General features: G+C 37.9%; 1 protein-coding gene across 1 annotated transcript; it reads right to left on the minus strand.

The window, feature by feature from the left end:
- Positions 1-1,010: 1,010 nt before the first annotated feature.
- chrnb4 (cholinergic receptor, nicotinic, beta 4 (neuronal)) lies at positions 1,011-14,494 on the minus strand. Its single transcript, XM_028440939.1, has 6 exons — positions 14,194-14,494; positions 10,258-10,403; positions 5,276-5,320; positions 4,976-5,085; positions 2,567-3,614; positions 1,011-1,665 (listed from the first exon to the last, which is right to left on the minus strand). The coding sequence occupies exons 1-6, from the start codon at positions 14,240-14,242 to the stop codon at positions 1,501-1,503; spliced, it is 1,563 nt and encodes a 520-aa protein (XP_028296740.1). The 5' UTR covers positions 14,243-14,494; the 3' UTR covers positions 1,011-1,500.
- Positions 14,495-20,499: the final 6,005 nt, after the last annotated feature.

Genomic DNA, 20,499 nt, shown 5'->3' on the forward strand with positions numbered 1-20,499 from the left:
ATGAAAAAGTAGATTATAGCCCTGATCTGCGCCTTGCTTACACTTTATATTAAGGTGCATGTAATAAGTAATAATAAGCACTAATTAAAATTTAATAAACTAAAAAGTTAAATTATTCTGTTGATTAAAAAAAACGTCGTCAATACATTTATCATCAAAATATAAACATTAAAGCTGCTTGTAATAAGCAGTAGGTATATGTTAATGAGCTTCTTAATGAGGCCTTATTAAATACTTATTAACATTAATAAGGGTATATAGTTGTTAATTTAAAATAGCATCATACAGCAATAATTATATGTATATGTATGTTAAAAGCATCTTTATATGACCGTAAAATTAATTATCAACACCACTGTTTAGGCTTTTCTTGTGTGTTTTGAGCTGTCCTACAATGTCTAATAGTGAATAAATCTCTGCTGATAACAGAAGTGTCTTTAAACTCTTCTGAACAGAGCAAAGACAAGGAGAAGTGACAATATGAGACTCTTGAAAATTATATTGCAAAAGTGAATATAGAGAACGTACAAAGAAGTTGTTTGCTCAATGTCACGTTGCGTCAGTTTCATTTCGATGATAAACAGTTCATACTGCACAGGCAGTCCATTTTCCTCTGAAAATACAGCATAAATGATATAATAACTATTTGAGAAGTTTAATTTCTGGGACTCATCACATCTACTGACGTTAGGGCAGGTGATTCTTGAGTCAATTTATGATATGTGGTGTAAGGATTTGTGTAGATTGCATTTTACTAATGTAACTGGACAAAAAATAAGAATTTAGAAACAAAGAAATGCCTTGTCCCTAACGTCTTAATAAAATAACACAGCATCTATGATTCTGCTCAACAGTTTAATTTGCATGACACAAAATCACATTAATTGACATGTTTCATGTATTTTGCTCTGTAAACACATTTAATCAGGTGTAACCACAACTTAAATCCACACGTTTGTAAGACAACTCTCTGTGTTTGTTGTTGATGTTACTTCAACCAAACTCAAAAAAAGGACACAGATCTTTCTTTATTAAACCTTCGATTCACAGTAACACAAACACAGATATTAACAACTTCTGGCAGGATTTGTCACAATTGGCTCATAACTGCAATAGTTTAATGAAGTCAAAGTGATAGTGAACATTAATTGTGTAGTTTTGATCAATAACCACCTGAAAGCAGCGATTCCGCATCAGACAAGTCAACTTTTGAGAATGTAGTTCTAAATATCAAGACATTTTTCAGTATACTTCATGACTGCTATGAATGACTTTTTTCTAATTATTACTTTTCAATCTTTTAACATTTGAATGATGTTGGATTGTTACAACAGTCCAGCACTCCTGTATACAATCAGCAGTGCTGGTCTCTTATGTGCTAAATAAACGCTTCAGTAGTTGTAAACACTATATTTTTCCAGACTCTATTACCACATTACAATGCTTGCCCTTTATATGTAGTTGCTTATTGAACATCTTGCTCTCCCCCCTCCCTCCATGTCAGATACGAGGCGTCTCTGAGGTGGACTGCTGATTGGGAACCATCTGACTCTGGAAAAGAGGCTGGAGAAAGAGACCCAGGGTTCCTACCACACACACAATGACAAATATACACAGGAACAGCCGGTCCACAACCATAGCCACGTACTTCCAGTCCTCGATTACCTGCAGAAAAAAAATAAATGAAGGATTTTAACAGACAAGCCTAACCCTGATCAAATTGCAGAAGCTATATTTAATTAATAAAAATGATTGATCGTAATATTTACATTTATCTCTATTTGTTCAGGTTGACACTTCATGAGAATCAGCCAGTAATGATCATATTTTCAATATAAAGCCTCTAAACCACTTAGTCTTTGGTCACTTTTTTTTCTCTTTTATGCAGTGAATTGACAGAGAACTAAATTGCAAATGAATTGCAAGGGAAAATGTCATACTACCAAACCTCATTCATTAACAGCTATAAACTAGTCTAAAAACTCAGACTATTGGAACATTATTTATTTTTTTAATATGACATTTATTTGACATCAGTACTACTAAGTATTGATGGGAAGACATCTTGCACGATGGGATACTGAAATGTTTTGTGTGGGTCTCGCGAGAACATGTGTGCAGTAAATACACTGCCTCGCTTCAGCACTCAGTCTAATCAAACTCAGTCAAGTGAAGGAGATGTGAGTGCAAAAACTGACATGACAATTTTTCAAAATTTAATTGTATGTACATTAAAAAAAAAAAAACATTTTTCAAAATTGCATTATTTTAGGATGAAAGACTGTAACCAGATGGGCACCAACTAAATTGATGTTTTATTTTCAAGTTCCAGGCCTAGGGTCATCTACATGCATGGCTGCTACATGTTTTCATTTTTTTTTTTACAGCATTGTGTGAGAACAATACAACAGTAATTACCTAGTTTTTTTTATTTTTTATTTTTAATTTGTAGCTGGAATCCAGCATTAGAAACAAACTTATATTTTTATGTAAAGCTGGGAAAAGCACCCTGGAATCTTACAATTGATTAGTTAATCAAACAATTGGTTAGCATGCGCATACATACACTCTGATCATCATCATCTCCCATCATGTGCTCGGCCACGAATCGCACTCCATCTACGGCTTCTTTGACATCAGCAGCCCAGTCTTTGGTGGCTCGCTGCTGGAGATATTGGCTGGAAGCTGAACCGCTAGCAAGATAATCAGAAGAACGCAGGTCTCCTTTTCTGTTGCCATGGCTGTAACCCATCGGGGGAGCTATGTTTTTGTGTCCTGGAGTAGAGAAGGCAGAGTCGGAGCACAGCAGGGCAGATGAGGACATGTTTATACCCAATTGGGATGCGAGTGGGTAACTCAACATGGATCTCCTGGCCCGTTGGTGCCTCTGCTGACGAAGTCTTTGGCGTGCAGAGTTGTTGTGCGGTCGTCTCATGAAGAGTAAGGTCGGCAATTTCACGAGAAATATCAGCTTCACCCAGGGTGGCATGGAATGGGTGCTCGGTGAGCGGTGGTGCACATTCAGGACACATACACTGGTAATGATGGAGAAGGTTACCAGCACCATGGTAAACATCAGGTACTTGCCAATCAGAGGCACATCCAGAGAGGTTGGAGGGACAATCTTTGAAATCAGCAACAGGAACACAGTGAGAGCCAGAAGTACAGAGATGCAGAGAGTCATCTTTTCCCCACAGTCGGAGGGCAAGTAGAAGACCAGAATGGCCAGAGAGGTGATCAACACACATGGGATAATTAGGTTTATGGTGTAGAAAAGTGGCTTTCTCTTAATGATGAAGTCGTACGTGAGATCCACATAGGTGGGATCTAATGTATTGACTGTCCTTCTGCCAGGCAGGGCCAAGATATCCCACTCTCCACTGGGGGTGAAATCGTCCATACTGGCCACGTCAGACTTTAACATCAAGTCGATCTCCGTGTGGTCGTACGTCCACGAGCGAAACTTGAGGGTACAGTTCTGCAGGTCAAAGGGAAAGTGTTTGACCTCGATCTTACAGGCGCTTTTATAGATGGCTGGAGGAAGCCATTCAACGGTGCCGTTGTATAGGACAATGGCATTGGTGAAAACCGTAACCTCGTAGGTTCCATCAGCACTGGGGGGAAAAGAAGACAAGGTAGTATATTTTTTTGTTACAGATTTAATTATTGCATTGATCACACATAATATTACTACTACTCATCAGGGTTGGGGTCAATTATAATTGTAATTGCGTGATTGATAATTAATCACATTTATAGCGTAAATTGAAATTGAGTTTCGAAAATTGACTTTATAATTGAAATTGCCATGAAAATTAAAAAAAAATGTCAATTATAATTTAAAGCATAACTGGTGAACCAGTTCTACACCTGTCCTTAACAATTATTAAAATATGTTTCATATCAAGCTTTCCCACATATTACCATTTAAAAGTAATAATAATAATAATGTTTCTAGGGGTATAGTGAAAAAAAAAAGGCTCAGACACCCACACCAAAAATAATAAAAGCTATATTTTCATTGATTAAGAAGCCTAACAAGGTAACCAATAGAAAAATAAATTAAATTACATTACAGGTTAACTTTTATTAGGGTTATAATTAATTGTAATTGAACTTTAGTAATTGAGAACATAAATGTAATTGACATTCTGAGAATAAATACTAATTGTAATTTCATTGTAATTGCGGAAAAAAAATGCTGGTCACTGTACACTAATTCAGTCAGGACCGCTTTAGTCATAATAAATTATTTATTTCATACAGCGCCTTTGAGCATGCAATCATATATTTGGCGGTATGGGTCTGTTCCGGGACCTCCTTGTCCTTTCCACGAGCTTACATGGAAAGCCGGAGGCAGGGAGAGCCCTCCTCCCTAACCTTCCCTGAGCCCTAGCTAAAGGCTAAAGCAAGGAGAGCGGTTAGCAGAAACCCCCTGGAACAGATCAGAGCATATGTCAATGACAAAAAAATGACACCCAGTTTATTGGATACATACTGACCTGGAGGAGTTGGGGCAAAGGTGGGTTGTGAGATGCTTGCTTAATAGGTAAGAGGCAGCTGTCACGGTTTAAGTAGTGCTTCCTGTGTGCTTTGACCAATCTGGGCTGTTGGTTGATTGGAGGTGTGGCTCGCTTGACGTCCGCAGCCTGCCTGAACTAACGCCATGCTCAATTTGTAATTGAACATGGGTAATTGAAGACATAATTGTAACTAAGATATGGAATTGACCCCAACCCTGCTACTACTATTATAAATATTATCAACAATAATCAATATATAGATTGAAAATATGCTATATTATTGGCTCACCGATATTATCGGCCGATATTTGCCGTAAAGTGCTTGTGTGCAATGGTCTTACTTTCCTAAACTCTAGATCAGATGAATCAATCATCTTTTTATATTACTATCATGACTGATCTTGAATCAAATGTTTTCTGTAACACAATAATAAGTAACAAGTCAATCTTACTTGTTGTACAGGACAATATCTGGCAGCCAAATGTGTCTGGAAGGAATGCGAAGCTTGTCGATACCTTCATACTTTGCTGGGTCCCATGATAACCTGTAATCCACCCAGTTCTGAACAGACAGGAAAGCTTCAATGTAGACGTTGTTCTGATGCCCTCCCTTAGTCTTATTTCTAATTACATGCCTCATTATCATTGGAATATGTTTGAAGAACAATTATAGAAGCTGTTCCACGCTTGGATTGAATAGTGATATGATTAAATTTAAGTTCAAGGGCAAGGACATTTAAATATAAACTTACCTGAGTGAGCCACAAGTTTGTGGTCATAATCTGTTCTCTTTCATTCTGAAAAATGGAAATATTAGATATTTATTAATTTCATTGAAACGGTACATATGATCATAATTATACTTTTTTTATTTAAAAAAAACACTGATTTGTTATGTTATTTTTTATTTAATTTCATATATCCTTACCTGTGCTCTTGACTAATATTAATTTTAACCTCCCCCATTCCTTTTTAAATGGATCTGCCCAACACAAGGTACAGTAACATAAACTTCAACCCATGAATCACATGATCAGTAAAACAATTAGATTCAGTCAGTGTTGATGAATGTATCGAATTATATTTTTTAGCAAACTTTTGAGCTATTTAGCATTTTCCCTTATATTTGCAGCAATGGAAACCAATCATTTTACCAATCTAGCCTTTTTTTAATTATTATAGGGCTTAGACCAGCATGCACCAGTTCTGCATTATTTTAAGGATGTAACACGGCAGCAGCTTTATCTCACAGTATAGAAATTTCAAGTGGGCTGCAGATTTTAGGCAGGAAAACAAAACATATTTCCACATATATATAATTGATACATATACGTAGTAAGTAAGGAACCTACAACGTATAAGCAATAAATAACAGAAATCAGTGTTTGATATTTTGTTAAAAATTATATTATTTTGTGAGCAACTTTTGTGTAATTTAAAGCAATGTTGCAGGATTGTTTGAAGGAAATATCAGCATTTTAAAAGACCGGAGCAGCCTTTCGACAATTGTGATCACCTGGTAGTTTGTGAATCAAAATGACCGCAGTCCTGTGCTACAGGCATGGGAAAATAGTGATCTTAATTAGTTGGTCATTTACACAATGATTAATGGATTCTGTCATTTTTACTTTCTCCGCGGGCCAAGTTGGATGCTCTAAAGCAGTGGTTCCCAAACGTTTCACGGTTCTGTACCCCTTCAGACATTTAATCTGAAGCCATGTACCCCCCCTACTCCTGCACACTTAAAACATATTACTGTAATGTCATACAACGTAGCCCTACCGCACAAATCTGGCCCTTTAGACCATCAAATTTGGCTTGCAGTTAAAAAGACAGAAAAAAACAATTATTCTCCAGATTATCAAATAATTCAGTTGTAGAAAGATCAGCTAGGGTATGTCATGTATCTAAATACACAAATTCAATGTACATTCCCCAATATTTGGAGAATCACAATTTTCCCGTGCTTTTTTCCCATGACTGCAGTCATTTTAAATTTAAAATTGTTCAAAAAAGTTTCCTGCAATTATTTGACACAATTTCCACAAATAAATAAAAATTGATCACAAAATCAATTAAATTTGAAAGAGCAAATCCTGCAGGGACTAATATGTCACTTATCGCTCAGATATTGTTGGCGCCTTACATACTTTATGTATGATTTATACATTATGTAAAGTACAAAATTGGGTAAATTAATCAATTTTTTTTAATTTCTATTCGCATACCCCCTATGACAATTTGCGTACCCCTGGGGGTACCCGTACCTCACTTTGGGAGCCTCGGCTCTAAAGGTTTGGATTTGGTCCCCGGGTTCTAGTGAGCTGAAAACCATATCGTCAGATCCGATTGTACTTTTACTGGTTTCGTTTAGAAAAGTAGCAACGGTTCCATGAGGGGATTTTAATTTGTCTGCCCTTCTCTGAATACTCAACATCAGTGTTGCCATGGTAAATGTTTCCTAATTGTTGTGGCGGTTTTGAATGGAGAGATTCTGTAATCGCACACCGTTAATTACCAGTACACCAAGCTAACTTCTACGAGTGATAATCTCAGACCATAATATTTAGAAAAGTTTTACCAAATGTCTTTCAAAGTGTTTAGGGAAAAATGTCTTGTTTCAAAAAATATTGCAGCAATGACAGGAAATGGCCAGGTATTGGCGTTTCTTCAAGGTCATTGGTCAGATTATCACAATTGATTTACAAGCTTGGCTTTCTTCCATTGTGACTTTTCGTCTCATCATCTCTAACTACTTATCCTGTAATGGGTCAAGGGGGACTGCTGGGAACTATCCTATCTGACATCAGGCAGTCTATCTGGACAGTCTATCACAGAATTAACACAGGACAAGGTGGACTTTGAGCTAAGATGCACTGATGTTCTGATAATCTTCCTTTTCTATGTGTGAAATAGACTCAAAATAATTAAAAAATAATTGTCTTGTTTTTGCTAAAGTACTAATTGAAGCAGTTTGCGAATTAGATTTTTCTGAACAGACCACACACGCCTACCTTTGCTTACACTGAAAACGCAATCTAAACAAAAAAATCTAAATCTGCTCAGAATTAAGGATTGTTTTGAAAAACTGGGATTTGGCATAAGGCATAATTCAAGCATTATCACCAAAGTCTTTACCATACTTTCTAATGGTTGAGGAAGGACATACAAGCACAGATAGAATCCCTTTGATTCAAACGTCAACACAAAACAACACTTTCCAATACATTCATACATCTTGATTGGTGCATTTATTGAGAGGAGGGAGGTTATGTTGTCTGTTTTTTTGTATCTTATGATGGTGAGACAGTGATTTAAAAACAAAAACTCTAGTTTTTTAAGTTCTTTTAACTAAAAGGTTGTCAGTTGTTTTTTTTAGGACTTGTGTTTTCACCATATAAGTAAAAAAAAAACCTCTGTATTGGCTGTAGGTTTTAATTTGTGTGGTTAGGTATTTGCCTTTGTGAGTTAGCACTAGTTAGTATCCTCAAACCAGGGTTTGATTATTGCACCCTAAGTAATTCCTAATAAATAAAAAAACAGGTATAAAGATGGTGGACTTATTTTCAAAATAATTTGACGAATGTGTTTTATTAAATAAAAACGTCAGCTTTTTGTATCACCAGAATCCTCAACTGAGTAAATGCACATTTGATGTCAGTCTTTCTTTGCATGCAATCTTCTCACCATTGATTGCTTGTTAACATATATGTTGATTGCATTGTCACCATGCTTCCATAACATATGAATTCAATATAAAAGCATACCAACTACCCCCACTAACTGCAATATGCATTCACAAACTGCAGCGGGTGAATGAGCCTGACTCCCTGCGTTGTAGCTGGGAGGAGCCTCGTCTGTAAATCAGACTACAACCTCTATCACTGAGGCTACAACAGCTTTATGGGCCCTTTTAATCCAATGTGCTGAAGTTTCAATCTGGACATGACAGAGGCTGGGATCACAGCGGACCAAACCCATTTACCATTTTCATCCATCTATTTAGAGCTATAGTCCCTCTGCAGAGACTTGCTTTGTAATCAACTGCTTCCTCCAGCCTTTGTGACTGCTGCACTCTCAGCTCGTACTATGGCTGAACGATTAATTGCATTTGCGATAATATCGCAATATGATAAAACCAGATTTCCTAACCGCAAATGCTGAGATTTAAAAGAGAAAAAAAATTCTGGCCACGTGACTTGCAAAGCAGGTGGATTGTGACGTAAACGCTGTTTTAACCTGTTGCACAACGGCCTCAGGCTCGACAGAAACTGACACTGCACAAAGTTTAGTACCAAAGATGAGTGGAATTATTTTGGCTATAAAAAAGAACATGCTGCGCTCCCCCGCCAAGCGTCATGTCTCACAGCCCGATCTGTGGGCCACAACTGACTTGCCGCGTGCGCTCTCTTGGGGGATGTGACGCAGTCCACGTGGGTGTGTGGTCCGTCGCTCTGAACCTAAACCCCACCCTTTGCCAGCGGGAGTGGTGGTCTCGCCCTGGTCGTCGCCCGGTCCGACGCTGCCCCGGGTACCCTCCTGCTGCAATTATTGAGTGAATATAATGTTTTTATTGTTCAAAAAGTTTTGTTTCCTTCTTAAGGTTTAATAACAAACAATAGTTTATTTTGTGTTTATTGAGACTTTGATTTCCCTAAAAAATGTGTAATTTGTTTAAACACATTTTTTCTTTTTACTTTCCTGCACTTTAGTTTTTAATTCTGTTTGGCAGAATTTTGTTTCGTTGTCGTTGCTTACAAGACTGAAAAACAACGTATTTAAGTTTACAACTGTAATTGAGGTAGATAAATTGTTTTTAATATTAATTCAAGTTTCATTTTCCTTTATCTTAAAGATGCAGTCAGCAACTCTTGTAAAAGTGACCTTTTGTCATATTTGCTAAAGCTGTCACTATGTAAGGACAGCTTTACATCAAACTCGTACTTTGTGTGAAAAAAACAAACTCATTGAGTCCCCCTGCTGCTCCTGCAGCCTTTGGCAGATTGCCAGAATGCACCGCGACCGAGTAAAAAGAACCAATCAGAGCCAGGATTGTGTTTGATGGGCTGTCTGACAGCTGTTGATCACAGGCCCCGCCCCTTTCACTGGAGCTAGAGTGCCGTCTTTTTTACAGTGTATGGTCTGGAAGAGTAAAAGATGTAATTGGTGACTTTTCTGCTTGAAAGGTAATTACTGCTGCTTGATTTACATTATGTTTGATTTGTAATTGTTACAGCAACCTCCGTGTGAGCTGCTGTAAGTGACACTGAGTTGTTGCTGCTGCCAGAATGGTGTGTGCACATAGAGAGCTGCAGTAATATGCTTTTAACATAGCATGTTATATTACAGTGATGTTGCTGTCGGACTAACGTTAGCTTGTTAGCTCCTCTGAGGGAGGAACTTTGGAAAGTTTGAAGGCAGGGCAGGAGAGCAGTGGGGAGGGAGGGGGAGAGAGGGATCTGAGAGTCGCGGACGGCACCTTTAACATAAGCCTAGCCAACAATTTATGTATAATACATATCACATTGTTTATTATCACATTACATTGATTTATTAATTGTTTGTTGAAAAATACATGAGAAGAGGACCTTGAAAAAATTATCGCAAATTAGATTGCAATCGCAATATTGAGAAAAAAAAAATCACAATTCAATTATTTTCCAAAATCGTTCAGCCCTAGCTCGTACTAACATATTTGTACATAGAGACTCAACTTAAGGTGTATCTTTCTTACCACACTAATCAGTTGTGCGAGGGACACTAGCAGCTTGACAGTGACTCTCTCCGTCCTGTTGATGGCAGGCCGAATCAGTGGATTGTAGCGATCTTTTCCCAGCAGGCAATTCATCAGACGCTCCTCTGAGTCAGCACTGCTGCTACCTGGTGACACAAAAACGAGCATGTACGGTAATCAGTGGCAGACATAGCATTTTGGGGCCCAAGGCTAACTTTTGTAAGGGGACCCTCCCACTTGGGTATGATCATGAAATATTTGGCATTTTAGAGGTCAAGCAACATTTAATATGCTAATTTGTTTTTTTTTTAACACTTTCTGTCTCCAAACTGCCACAACTTTATACTGTTTTTTATCTACTGTATATTTTGGGAAATCGGCCCAAGTTCACTCTCCGATACATGTTCCAACGATGAAAAAAATGACAGCTGTTTCTGATTTTTCTGCTTTCTGTTCCCTATTTTTGGGACTTGATTCTCTTGATCGTCTTTCCTGCAAAATACTTTCCATCTCCCCAACCTCACTTCCCGATTCACTTCCTGCCATCAACATGCACACTCTCAGATAGCGTCCCACACATAGCGTTATGGCGTAAGAGGAATTGTGCTGAGCGGGGAACGTGAATTGAAACTAAACATTATGAAAAAGCACTTTTGAATACTGTTATCTTTAATTGTTATTAATGTCTCATTGCTAACAAAATTAGGGAGTGGGCTCTTGGGGGCTCAATGCAAATGCGATCCTTTGCCTAATGTTAAGTCCGGTAAATTAGTAAATTTAGCCGGAGAAACTTTATGTATGACATGACAGTGGTACAGTCCTTCACACTTGCCTGAAAACAGAAAGGAAAACACATTCTGTGGAAAACCGTGGGTGAAGTTAAGATACGGGAAATTCAAGTGGTTTGCACTGTAGACGACAGAAGGGTTTAAACATTATAAAATGTCAAGTCCAACTGTCAGCCATTTTTTTTCAAAATGGCAATGAAATAAAAAAAAAATTAGCTTATTTAAGATGTGATAATAAATTGACAAATGGCCATGTAGTGTTATATTTTTCTCACGGATCTGCATGGTAGAAAGTGTAGATATTTACATGCTATTGATTAGCCACCCAACAACCGTGGATTTATGAGGAAAATGACCACAGGCTCAGTAGACAAGCCAAATCCACACAACCCTTACTTATAATATTAGTTTTATTACCTCCACCAAATAGGTCATATTTTCACCGCCGTTCATTTCTATGTTTTTCTGTTAGTATGAATATGACAAAAATACTTAATGGATTGTGACAACATTATAACCAGAGATATACCTTGCACCATGAAAGATTCCATTTTATTTTGGAGGGGATCCAGATCAATATAGTGATTCTGGAAAGCTTGAAATGTCGAAAAATCCCTTTCTCTCATCATTGGCCAAATTTGAAAATGTATACCTCGGATTGTAATTAACCAATCTTTATGAGGTTTGACTTAGTTATGTTGAGTTGGTTTCTCAATTATCCCACCAAGTTTCCACCGGATTGCGCATTTCAATGCAATCTTTCTAGAAAATGGAGGTGCCCATACATTTGGACCTGTTGTTATTTCTAGGGCTAAACATTTCTTCTAAGCCTTTAAAGTGTGAATGATCATGGTACCATGATCAGGATCACTGATCCAGGTAACTGAGAAAGTCTAGCATGGATATTTGGTGGATTGGCGAAGGTTTGCACTCTCTGAATGCTCTTGTTTCTTATGATCCTCATTTGCAACAACTGCTTAAAGCTGATATCTGGAGTTTGTGAGAAATCTATGTTTATGTATGATTCTTTTGAAAAAATATCGAACCAATCTTTTACTATGGTCTACTGCCGGTGGTCATTCATATACTGTACATCAATGTATATAAGTCCCGCCTTCATCCTATAGACCCCTATACAAATTGAAACGAGCGCCGTAATCGCCCAGGAATAGGCTTTGACTTCCTGTTTTTGAGACTGTCAATCAAAGTGAATGTGGAACTGTGCACGGAAACAAGGCCGCGCGTCACAACAGCAAACAGGTAAATCTGATTTTGGCTCTTACCTGACCCATAGATCTATATCAATGCGACTTTGTTATGTTCCACAATGCGCATGCAAAAAAAGTAGAGGCGTGGCTTCTGGTAGATTGGCAGAGGCATGGGGAGAAAGTGGAGTTGTTTAGGGCGGGACATCGAGACGTTTCTCAGAAACTCCGGATAGCAGCTTTAAGGTGGAAAGTTGTAGTAAAATTATTTAATTCATTATCTGTTTACTTTATAGATGAGATTGTGCTTTATTAGTGTTGTAAAAAAATGTGAGTAGAAAAAAAACATTTTATTTTGAAAAATCTGTTTTAATTTTTTTGGATGTGTAAGGCTTACAGAAGTTTGGGGAGAATAGCTGATTATTTTACAGCATGTAAGTATTTTGGTATTATTTGTTTATTTATATATTAGAACAAGTCATGAACACAACCACATAAAGTGCCCTTCCTGGCCCCTCCCTAATAATCATCCCCATGCAGGCAATGGCTCTGATTGAAACTAATGATCACGTCTTTCCATTTCAAAGAGATTGGATATGTAGCATAGTTCTCTTCCTTCCTCATTTTCTTCACGAGTTTGGTTATTAATGTTTTTTTCTTGGTCTGTAAGGAAGCTGAGTCAACTAACTAATCAAGTAGACACCAATGAAATGAGAGTCTAACTTATTGCCTATACCACAAGAGGAAACGCCACATTTATTGATAAAAGCAGGGCAATATTCAATGCCGCAAAACTGAATCACATGTTCTATTTGCGTCTGTAGCTCTCCAGCTGTATCTGTTATCAGCCCCGAGGCTTCTGTGGATTTTCACAATGTGGCAGCACAACAGTCTAACCCCACAGGTCAGCACACGTTGTCCAAACCGTGCCAATCGTCAGCGACTTGGCTGGAGTCCAATCCCTACAGGCCAGTCTCCACATCAACCAGATGGTGTGATGTAAAAAGCTCTTGGAAGCCAGAATCGAACAAGCTCTGACTTCACCAGACATGACCTGAAAAGCCGTTGTTGTAGAAAGTGCAGCATGAAAGACTGTGAGCTCTACCAACTTGACATTATACTGATTGGAAGTGAGGTCATGCGTGGTAACACAGTGCCAGCATTGATAAGGCAGGCAAAACGGCTTTCTATTAAACCGGTGGAGAAGTGACATGAGGTAAAAATGTTGCAAAGGGTAACTGAGGTATTGTTCTCTTCAGTGATATTTCACTTTTTATGTGGCATTTTGTTTTAATTGAATTGATGGCAAAAACCAACCACAAAGCTATGTTAATGATGTAACGCCCTTTGTTTTTTGTGTGAAATGGGGTTGCAAAACTAATTATTAATAGTTAATTAGATTTGCATAAGTAGATACAATTTGACAGCTCTTAGAGTTTACTTTAAATTGTATATATGATATATTTTCAACATTTAATTATGAAGATATTATTAATACAACACCAGGCTATCTTTAATAAACAGACACTCGTGCTTTCTCTCCATGAAGAAAGCACGATAAACCATAAATATCGTTAAACTTGCTTCTTATTTAAGTTAAAGGTATTATTATGGACACATTCTTAAAATTGTTAAGATTTTTTTTTTAATTTTTTTTAACTATTGGCTACTTTAAACAGACTCATTCAGTATTCTACAGATAAAAGGCTGTGCCATGATTTGAAGTCCAAATCCAAACTGGAGATCTTACTAGTCAATAAGTCAAATGTAATATATTCATTTTTCACAGGGATGGAAAAAAAACAAAACAAAAAAACAAAAAAAAAAAACTTTGCAATATATTTTAGTCTTACGCACGGACTATGACGCAAACTGAAACTCTTGCATGGTCATATAAAAACCTCCTAGGAATTGAATGATAATACAAAAACAGTCCAACTCACGCTGAATCAAATAGAGAAAATAAGCGAGGATGGAAAAGGAACGGTTCATCTTTTCGGCACCATCTGGTCCAGCAGAGTAGTCGGAGGTTTGGCGCTCCTCCCTGGGACCTTTCCAGGTTTTACTTGACGGTGCACACTTCTTCAGACCTCAGCCGGTTCTTTTGCAGCACCATCAGTGTAATTCCTTCAGGACAACCGAGCATCTGAAGTCATGCGTCCTGCAGGTGCACCGATCCTTTGCGCTCCGATGGCGCAGCAGCCCAGTCTACCCAGCGCGCTGCTCCTCTGTCCCCTGTAGGTCCAGCACTCGATCTGTGAACAGCTACTGGAGCTTTCCCAAAGTGCATGGCTGCTGCACGAAAATGCCAATGGCGTTTGCTTTGTGTATCACTGCAGAGCAGAATTTGCGGAATGTACCAAACATTCTTGGAAAAAAAAAAACAACCTTCAAACCCTGTTCACAGGAATATTTATCCGACCTTGGATTTTTTCAAAATGCACAGTATCATATTGCTTAGAGGAAGTTACATGCATGTTCTGTTACAGCAGCCGTGTGAAACTAATGGTCCGGGGGCCAAATCCGGCCTTTTGGAGCATCCATTTCGGCCCGCTGTAGACAGTAAAAATGACAGAGAAAATATGAATCATTGTGAAAATGAAACTCAGCAGTATTTGCAGGGGTTCACAGTTTTCCCGGTGCTTATATTGCACAATTGCAGTTATTTTTAATGTTAAACTTTTGAAAAACTAAAAATTCCTTCAAAATATTTCCATTTTCCTGAAATTATCACACATTTCCCTAAATTAAATAGAAATTGGTCACAAAATCTAGGATATTTAATGTGAAGACCCTGTTGGGACTGATATCTATCTTTTTTTTTTTTTTTTGCTTAGGTATGATCTGTTTCCTACATATTATGTATTTTATTTATATGCAGAAGTGCAAATGGGCTCTAAATTGTTGAAATTGTTCATTTTTCCACCCACTTGAGATCAAACTGCTCTTTATTTGGCCCCTGAACCAAAAGAAGTTTGACACTCCTGTACAGGATCATACTGAAGGATGTCAAATGTATACAAATTGTTGCCATCAATGTGCATTTACAGTTTAGCATGAACCAACTGCTTTCCTTTCTTTAGTAACCAGCACGTTGGTACTTCCAGGAACAATCCGTCTTTCAGGAAGCCACACATTAACTTGACAACAACTGTGACTTGTGGTCATTTGCTGACTTCCCAGCGCTTTGGCCGGCATGCTAAGGAGGTAACCATAAATTGTGCTCTGGTTCTGAATCTGTGATTTAGTGAGGTGAGGTCAGAACTGCAGCAGGGCAATCTTAACAAAGCAGATTTACAGCCACCGAGCTGCTTAAAGCCTCATTATACTGACCAGTAAAGGAAGCGTATCGAGTATGGAGAATAGCCCTGAGGACTGGTTCACTGGAAGCTGATCAATAAGGGCTGATTAGGTTTTTACTCTCTCTTCTTATTTCATTAAGGGGACAAAACCCACTGCATGGCTTTGCTATCTTTCTGTATAGTCTTATTTGTGAAAATACACAAGAAAATAAAAATTAAAAAAAAGTTTTAAACCTAAAGCAGTTTAAGATAAACGTTTCATAGTCTCGTACCCCTTCATTTAGCCTGAAGCCATGTACCCACTACTCCTCTACACTTAAAACATAATGTAATGGCATATACAGTATAGTCCTACATTGAAATTTGATCCTGAATTTTACATATCCTGTTGAGGAATATTTGATAATAAGTAATCATAATAATAGTAATCTGTAACCACACAAGAAAACATTTTTTTCAGAATGATCACTTAATTAATTAGCTTACTGGCATTTTCAGTGTTTAATCAACCTCTGTTTTTGGAAAAATAAATCTACCAAACATTTCTTAATTGAACATATAGCAGTAATACAACATATTCATCATCCTGAATCTATGAAATACAACTCACTATAACCTTAATGAGAAGGGTGAGGTTGACGGGATACATAGAACTCTGCAACGTTTGGCTGAAGATTATATTAATGCTTTTTTGATGTGTTGTTTCTCCGTCTGAGGCTGCATGATGGGGATCTACATCTGACTCCTTGCTGCTGTCGTTCTCGGTGCGCCTTACACCTTGAATATTGCATGTCGCTGTTGCTGGCAGGTGATGCTTCAACTGTAGCCTGACTAGTGGTCGCAGTCTATGTGGAAGGACATTTATCTTTTCATTTTCACCAGTTAGCTTTGCACAATGGAATGAGTGACAGTCAGCCACAGGTTGAAATCAATCAATGAGATTCACATAACTCTATGCTGGGGCAGGGCATTATGGTAGACTCAAAAGCCAATGTGTAATTTGCGGAAATGCATGGAGGCTCCCGACTGCTGGTCTATCTATATTCTAGTTTCCAATGATGTCACTCTGTTTTTAATTTCTATTTACATACAGTTTACCCCCTATGAGAATCTGCGTAGCACTGAGTGTTCCCGTACCTCACTTTGGGAACCTATGTTTATACTTATTTCAAGGGTTGGTGGATCCAACCCCACAACATCTCATTTGGGTTCTGGTTTGGTTGGGATGTCCCGATCCAATATTGATATCGGCTATCGGGCCGATATAGCCTGAAAACAAATATCGGATTAAAATTTCCAGATTTTTTGATTTATTTGATATATTTATTTTAATTCAATGCTTTTTCTATTTGTTTATTCAATTGCAGAATACTGTAAATTTTATGTTGAAGGTTAAAAATTATGTAACCAATTGGTTAATAATAAATGGGTCAGTTTTTCTCATACCTACTGTTGCTGACTATTGTTCTCTGTTTGAGTAACGTCACTTGATCGAGCCTTTTCTAACATTCTACACTATAAAATAGTTTATTATTATTATTATTATTATTATTATTATTATTATTATTATTATTATTAAAGAATAGAGAAAGAGAGAAAAAAAAAAAAGTATGTATGATAGTGTGATTCCTGCTGATATCGGATCAATATTGGTATCGGCCGATAAGCAAGGCTGCAATATCGGTATCATATTGGAAATGAAAAGGTTGTATTTCTACATTTCGCTTGTTATAGTTTTTTGGTTCCCAAACTGGGGTATGTGTACCCCTAGCGGTACTTGAGCACCTCTCAGAAGGTACACAGAAACATTTGTCAGTTTATTTTTTTATTTTTTGCATTTTATTTATTTTATTTTTTTACATGCACACAGACTTTTTTTTTTCTCATTCATCAATAATAATTTGTGGCACATCAATTTAAAATACAACAAAAGGTGAAGTTCAAATTGTAAAATGAGCAAACGTCAGAAATAAATGAATAAAAAGGCCTAAATTCAAGGTTAATGTTGGATGAGACACAGGAAAGAGTTGAGACGAGCCTGCAGACACACAAAACAATTATGTATAACATGAGCTAAAGGACATTTGAGCTAAGAAATAAAGGCTAAGGTGTATATGGGGCAATAAAGTTTGTGAAACACTGGTATAGTTGAAGTAAATTTAGATATTCAACTTTTTAAAAAACATTTATTTCATTATAGGGAGTTAACCTTTGTAATCCCAGCACAAATGTTACTTTTAGCTCCCACACAAAACCATCCATTCATCCATGGTAAATATTGTTTTCTGATAAAAATGTATATAATAAGATTTTAATGATTTTAAATTCAGGTGAGTTCTCCTGCTGGAGTCAAATGTTTATAAAGCTTTGATATTTTCATAGTGCAGGTTTTCCTCCTGTTTGATGCTGCTGGCACTACAACAAACAAGCAGGATGTTGTCATGGATAAAGATTTGTCAAGAAACTAATTCTATGATTCACACAGTATCGGAAGTTATGAATAAACATACTGTGACTTCAGATAATGTGTGAATTATAAAATTCACACAGGTTTTATCTTCGCTGGTGATTCAAATAATGAATTTGTTGTGTACAGTGGTATTCCTACATATTTATTTGTTTTATTTTAGCACTGTTAGACGCTTCAATTCCTCCGTAGGACACCACAGAAAACCACTTTTCCCTCAGCTGAGAACAATTACCCTCTACTATAGTTTTCCCCCCTTTTTTTGACAAATCATTTGCTTTCTTGTTAATATTCAAATTAATTCACAATTTCTCCAGAATGTACAACCCTGAAAAATTAGTGATAAAGAAGAAACATGCGAGATCCAAGACTTAGAAAGTACAGTGTAGACATGACTTTTAAAGCACCAGAGCACAGAAATGAAACATTGTTCAGCTCCTTTAGTAAAAGGCGACACACTTTATCATCATACACAGTCATGGCCTTTTACAGCCACACATTTCATTGAATGTTCAATATGAACTATATCATTCCTAATTGGATAGTGTTCAAGTGTTTGTTCTCTGGATTAGAGCCAAAAAATCTCTTCAGTTTTCATAAGGCAACAACACATTTCCAATGATAAAAAAGGTCACTAACACAAAATTGTTTTATTTATTCTCAGTATTGTCCATTTGGTCAGTGATAAGTCAAGTAGATATCATGTCCTTTAGATACAAACTTTATGCTTTATTAGCTTCAGTCCCAAGAAAACAAATCCTCAGACCTCTTTGAGGCATCAAATGCAAGTTATCTATTTGATTAGGAACAAAGCACTTTTTTCTTTCTTTTTCTCACCTTGTCTGCCCATACCGTTAAACTACATGTAGTGCAATCTTTTCATGACAGCTATGCATGTTTTATTTAATAAATACATTTATTTCATAGCACAATTGTGACTATCACCCAACCTCCCTAAGGAAGGGTTAGAAAAACTTTATTAAAGGGAGAATATAAAAAGAGAGGGCAGTGTTACACCTACTGTAGGTCTGGGGAAAAGGAACATGGAAGAGTGAGTCAGGGTAGGACAATTACTATTGCAACACATCATCAGTAGGGTAAAACTAACCTGTCTCACGACGGTCTAATCCCAGCTCACATTCCCTATTAGTGGGTGAACAATCCAACGCTTGGTGAATTTTGCTTCACAATGATAGGAAGAGCCGACATGAAGAGGAAGAGTTGACTATTTCAAGCTGAGCGTGCAAGTGATGTTATAGTTGTACATATTATGTTGTGTTGTGTAATCAGTTAAGTCAGATTGGTGACAAGTGTGGAGAAATTGAAGCAGTCTAATGTTAAGCCAAACATGAGCCACACACCCAAGAAACCCCCCAGGAGCCGAGGACCCTGCGCACTCTCACTCGCCACTGCCCCAACCCCCCACCCCTAATCATCTATCCATGTCGCCAGCACAATGAGCCCTAGCTATTATGAATCAGGCCCCCACAGGGCCCGAGACAGCCCCCCATACCGGTATGCAGTGTGGTGGAGCTGCAAACCACAATAATGACCGACAGCTGCCCCCACGAGAAAGCAACTCATCAACGGCACGCACCTGATGTAGTGGAGCAGCCCCCAGCCAAGAGTGCCCGGACCCACCCATCAGCCTGCAGACAGCCAGACATCCCCACCAGGTGACCGACAGCGCCCCCAACCACTGGAACCACAAGTGTCACCACCCAGCTAACAACACCATCCCAAGGGGCCACGCAATCCCGCCAGCATCCCCCCAATGCCAACTCCCCACACCGGCACAGAGTGGTGGTGTTGAGGTGAGTTTAATATTAGAGGGATAGGCAGGGTCACTTGTACCCCTGTACCAGTACAAGAGAGGGTCCCCCCTACCCTCAGCACCACCATCCAGCTCCCCAAGGGTTGGGTTAGTGAGTGGTGTATGTGATCGTAGCGGCTTGTTTTGTACTTCAGTTTACAAAGCAACCATTTCAACAGAGAAGGGACACGTATTGAGAGATTATTATGAATATATTACAAACTTTATACAATTTGTCTTTGGCAGTTTTTAAACAATAGGTTAGTTTTTCCAATTGAAATGTTTTTAGCATTATTTTTGATACGATCGTCCAATGTGGGTGATGCAGGGTCGAGCCATGTTCTATTTATACAAATGAAACGTATTGTGTTAGAGGTGATTTAGTATTCAGTAAGCATCTTACAGGAGCTACATCACATGCTGACAATGATAAGGTTAACAAAGGAAGTGAATGTATTTCTGCATCAAAGTGAAAGAGCTTTATTTTGTTTACCAGAGCAAAGAAGTGGCTAATGACAAAAATGCTGCTGTTGCAGTACCACGTTGCACCTCTGCAATCGTGCCTTTTGAGGGATATACTGTATATCAAGCAGGCAGTTCATTACCTGGAGTGCTCAGCGACTGTGCCAAAGACTCTCAGCTATATATAGATATATAGATTATTCAT

This window comes from Gouania willdenowi, chromosome 3, assembly GCF_900634775.1.
Source record: "Gouania willdenowi chromosome 3, fGouWil2.1, whole genome shotgun sequence".
Classification (NCBI taxonomy): domain Eukaryota; kingdom Metazoa; phylum Chordata; class Actinopteri; order Blenniiformes; family Gobiesocidae; genus Gouania; species Gouania willdenowi.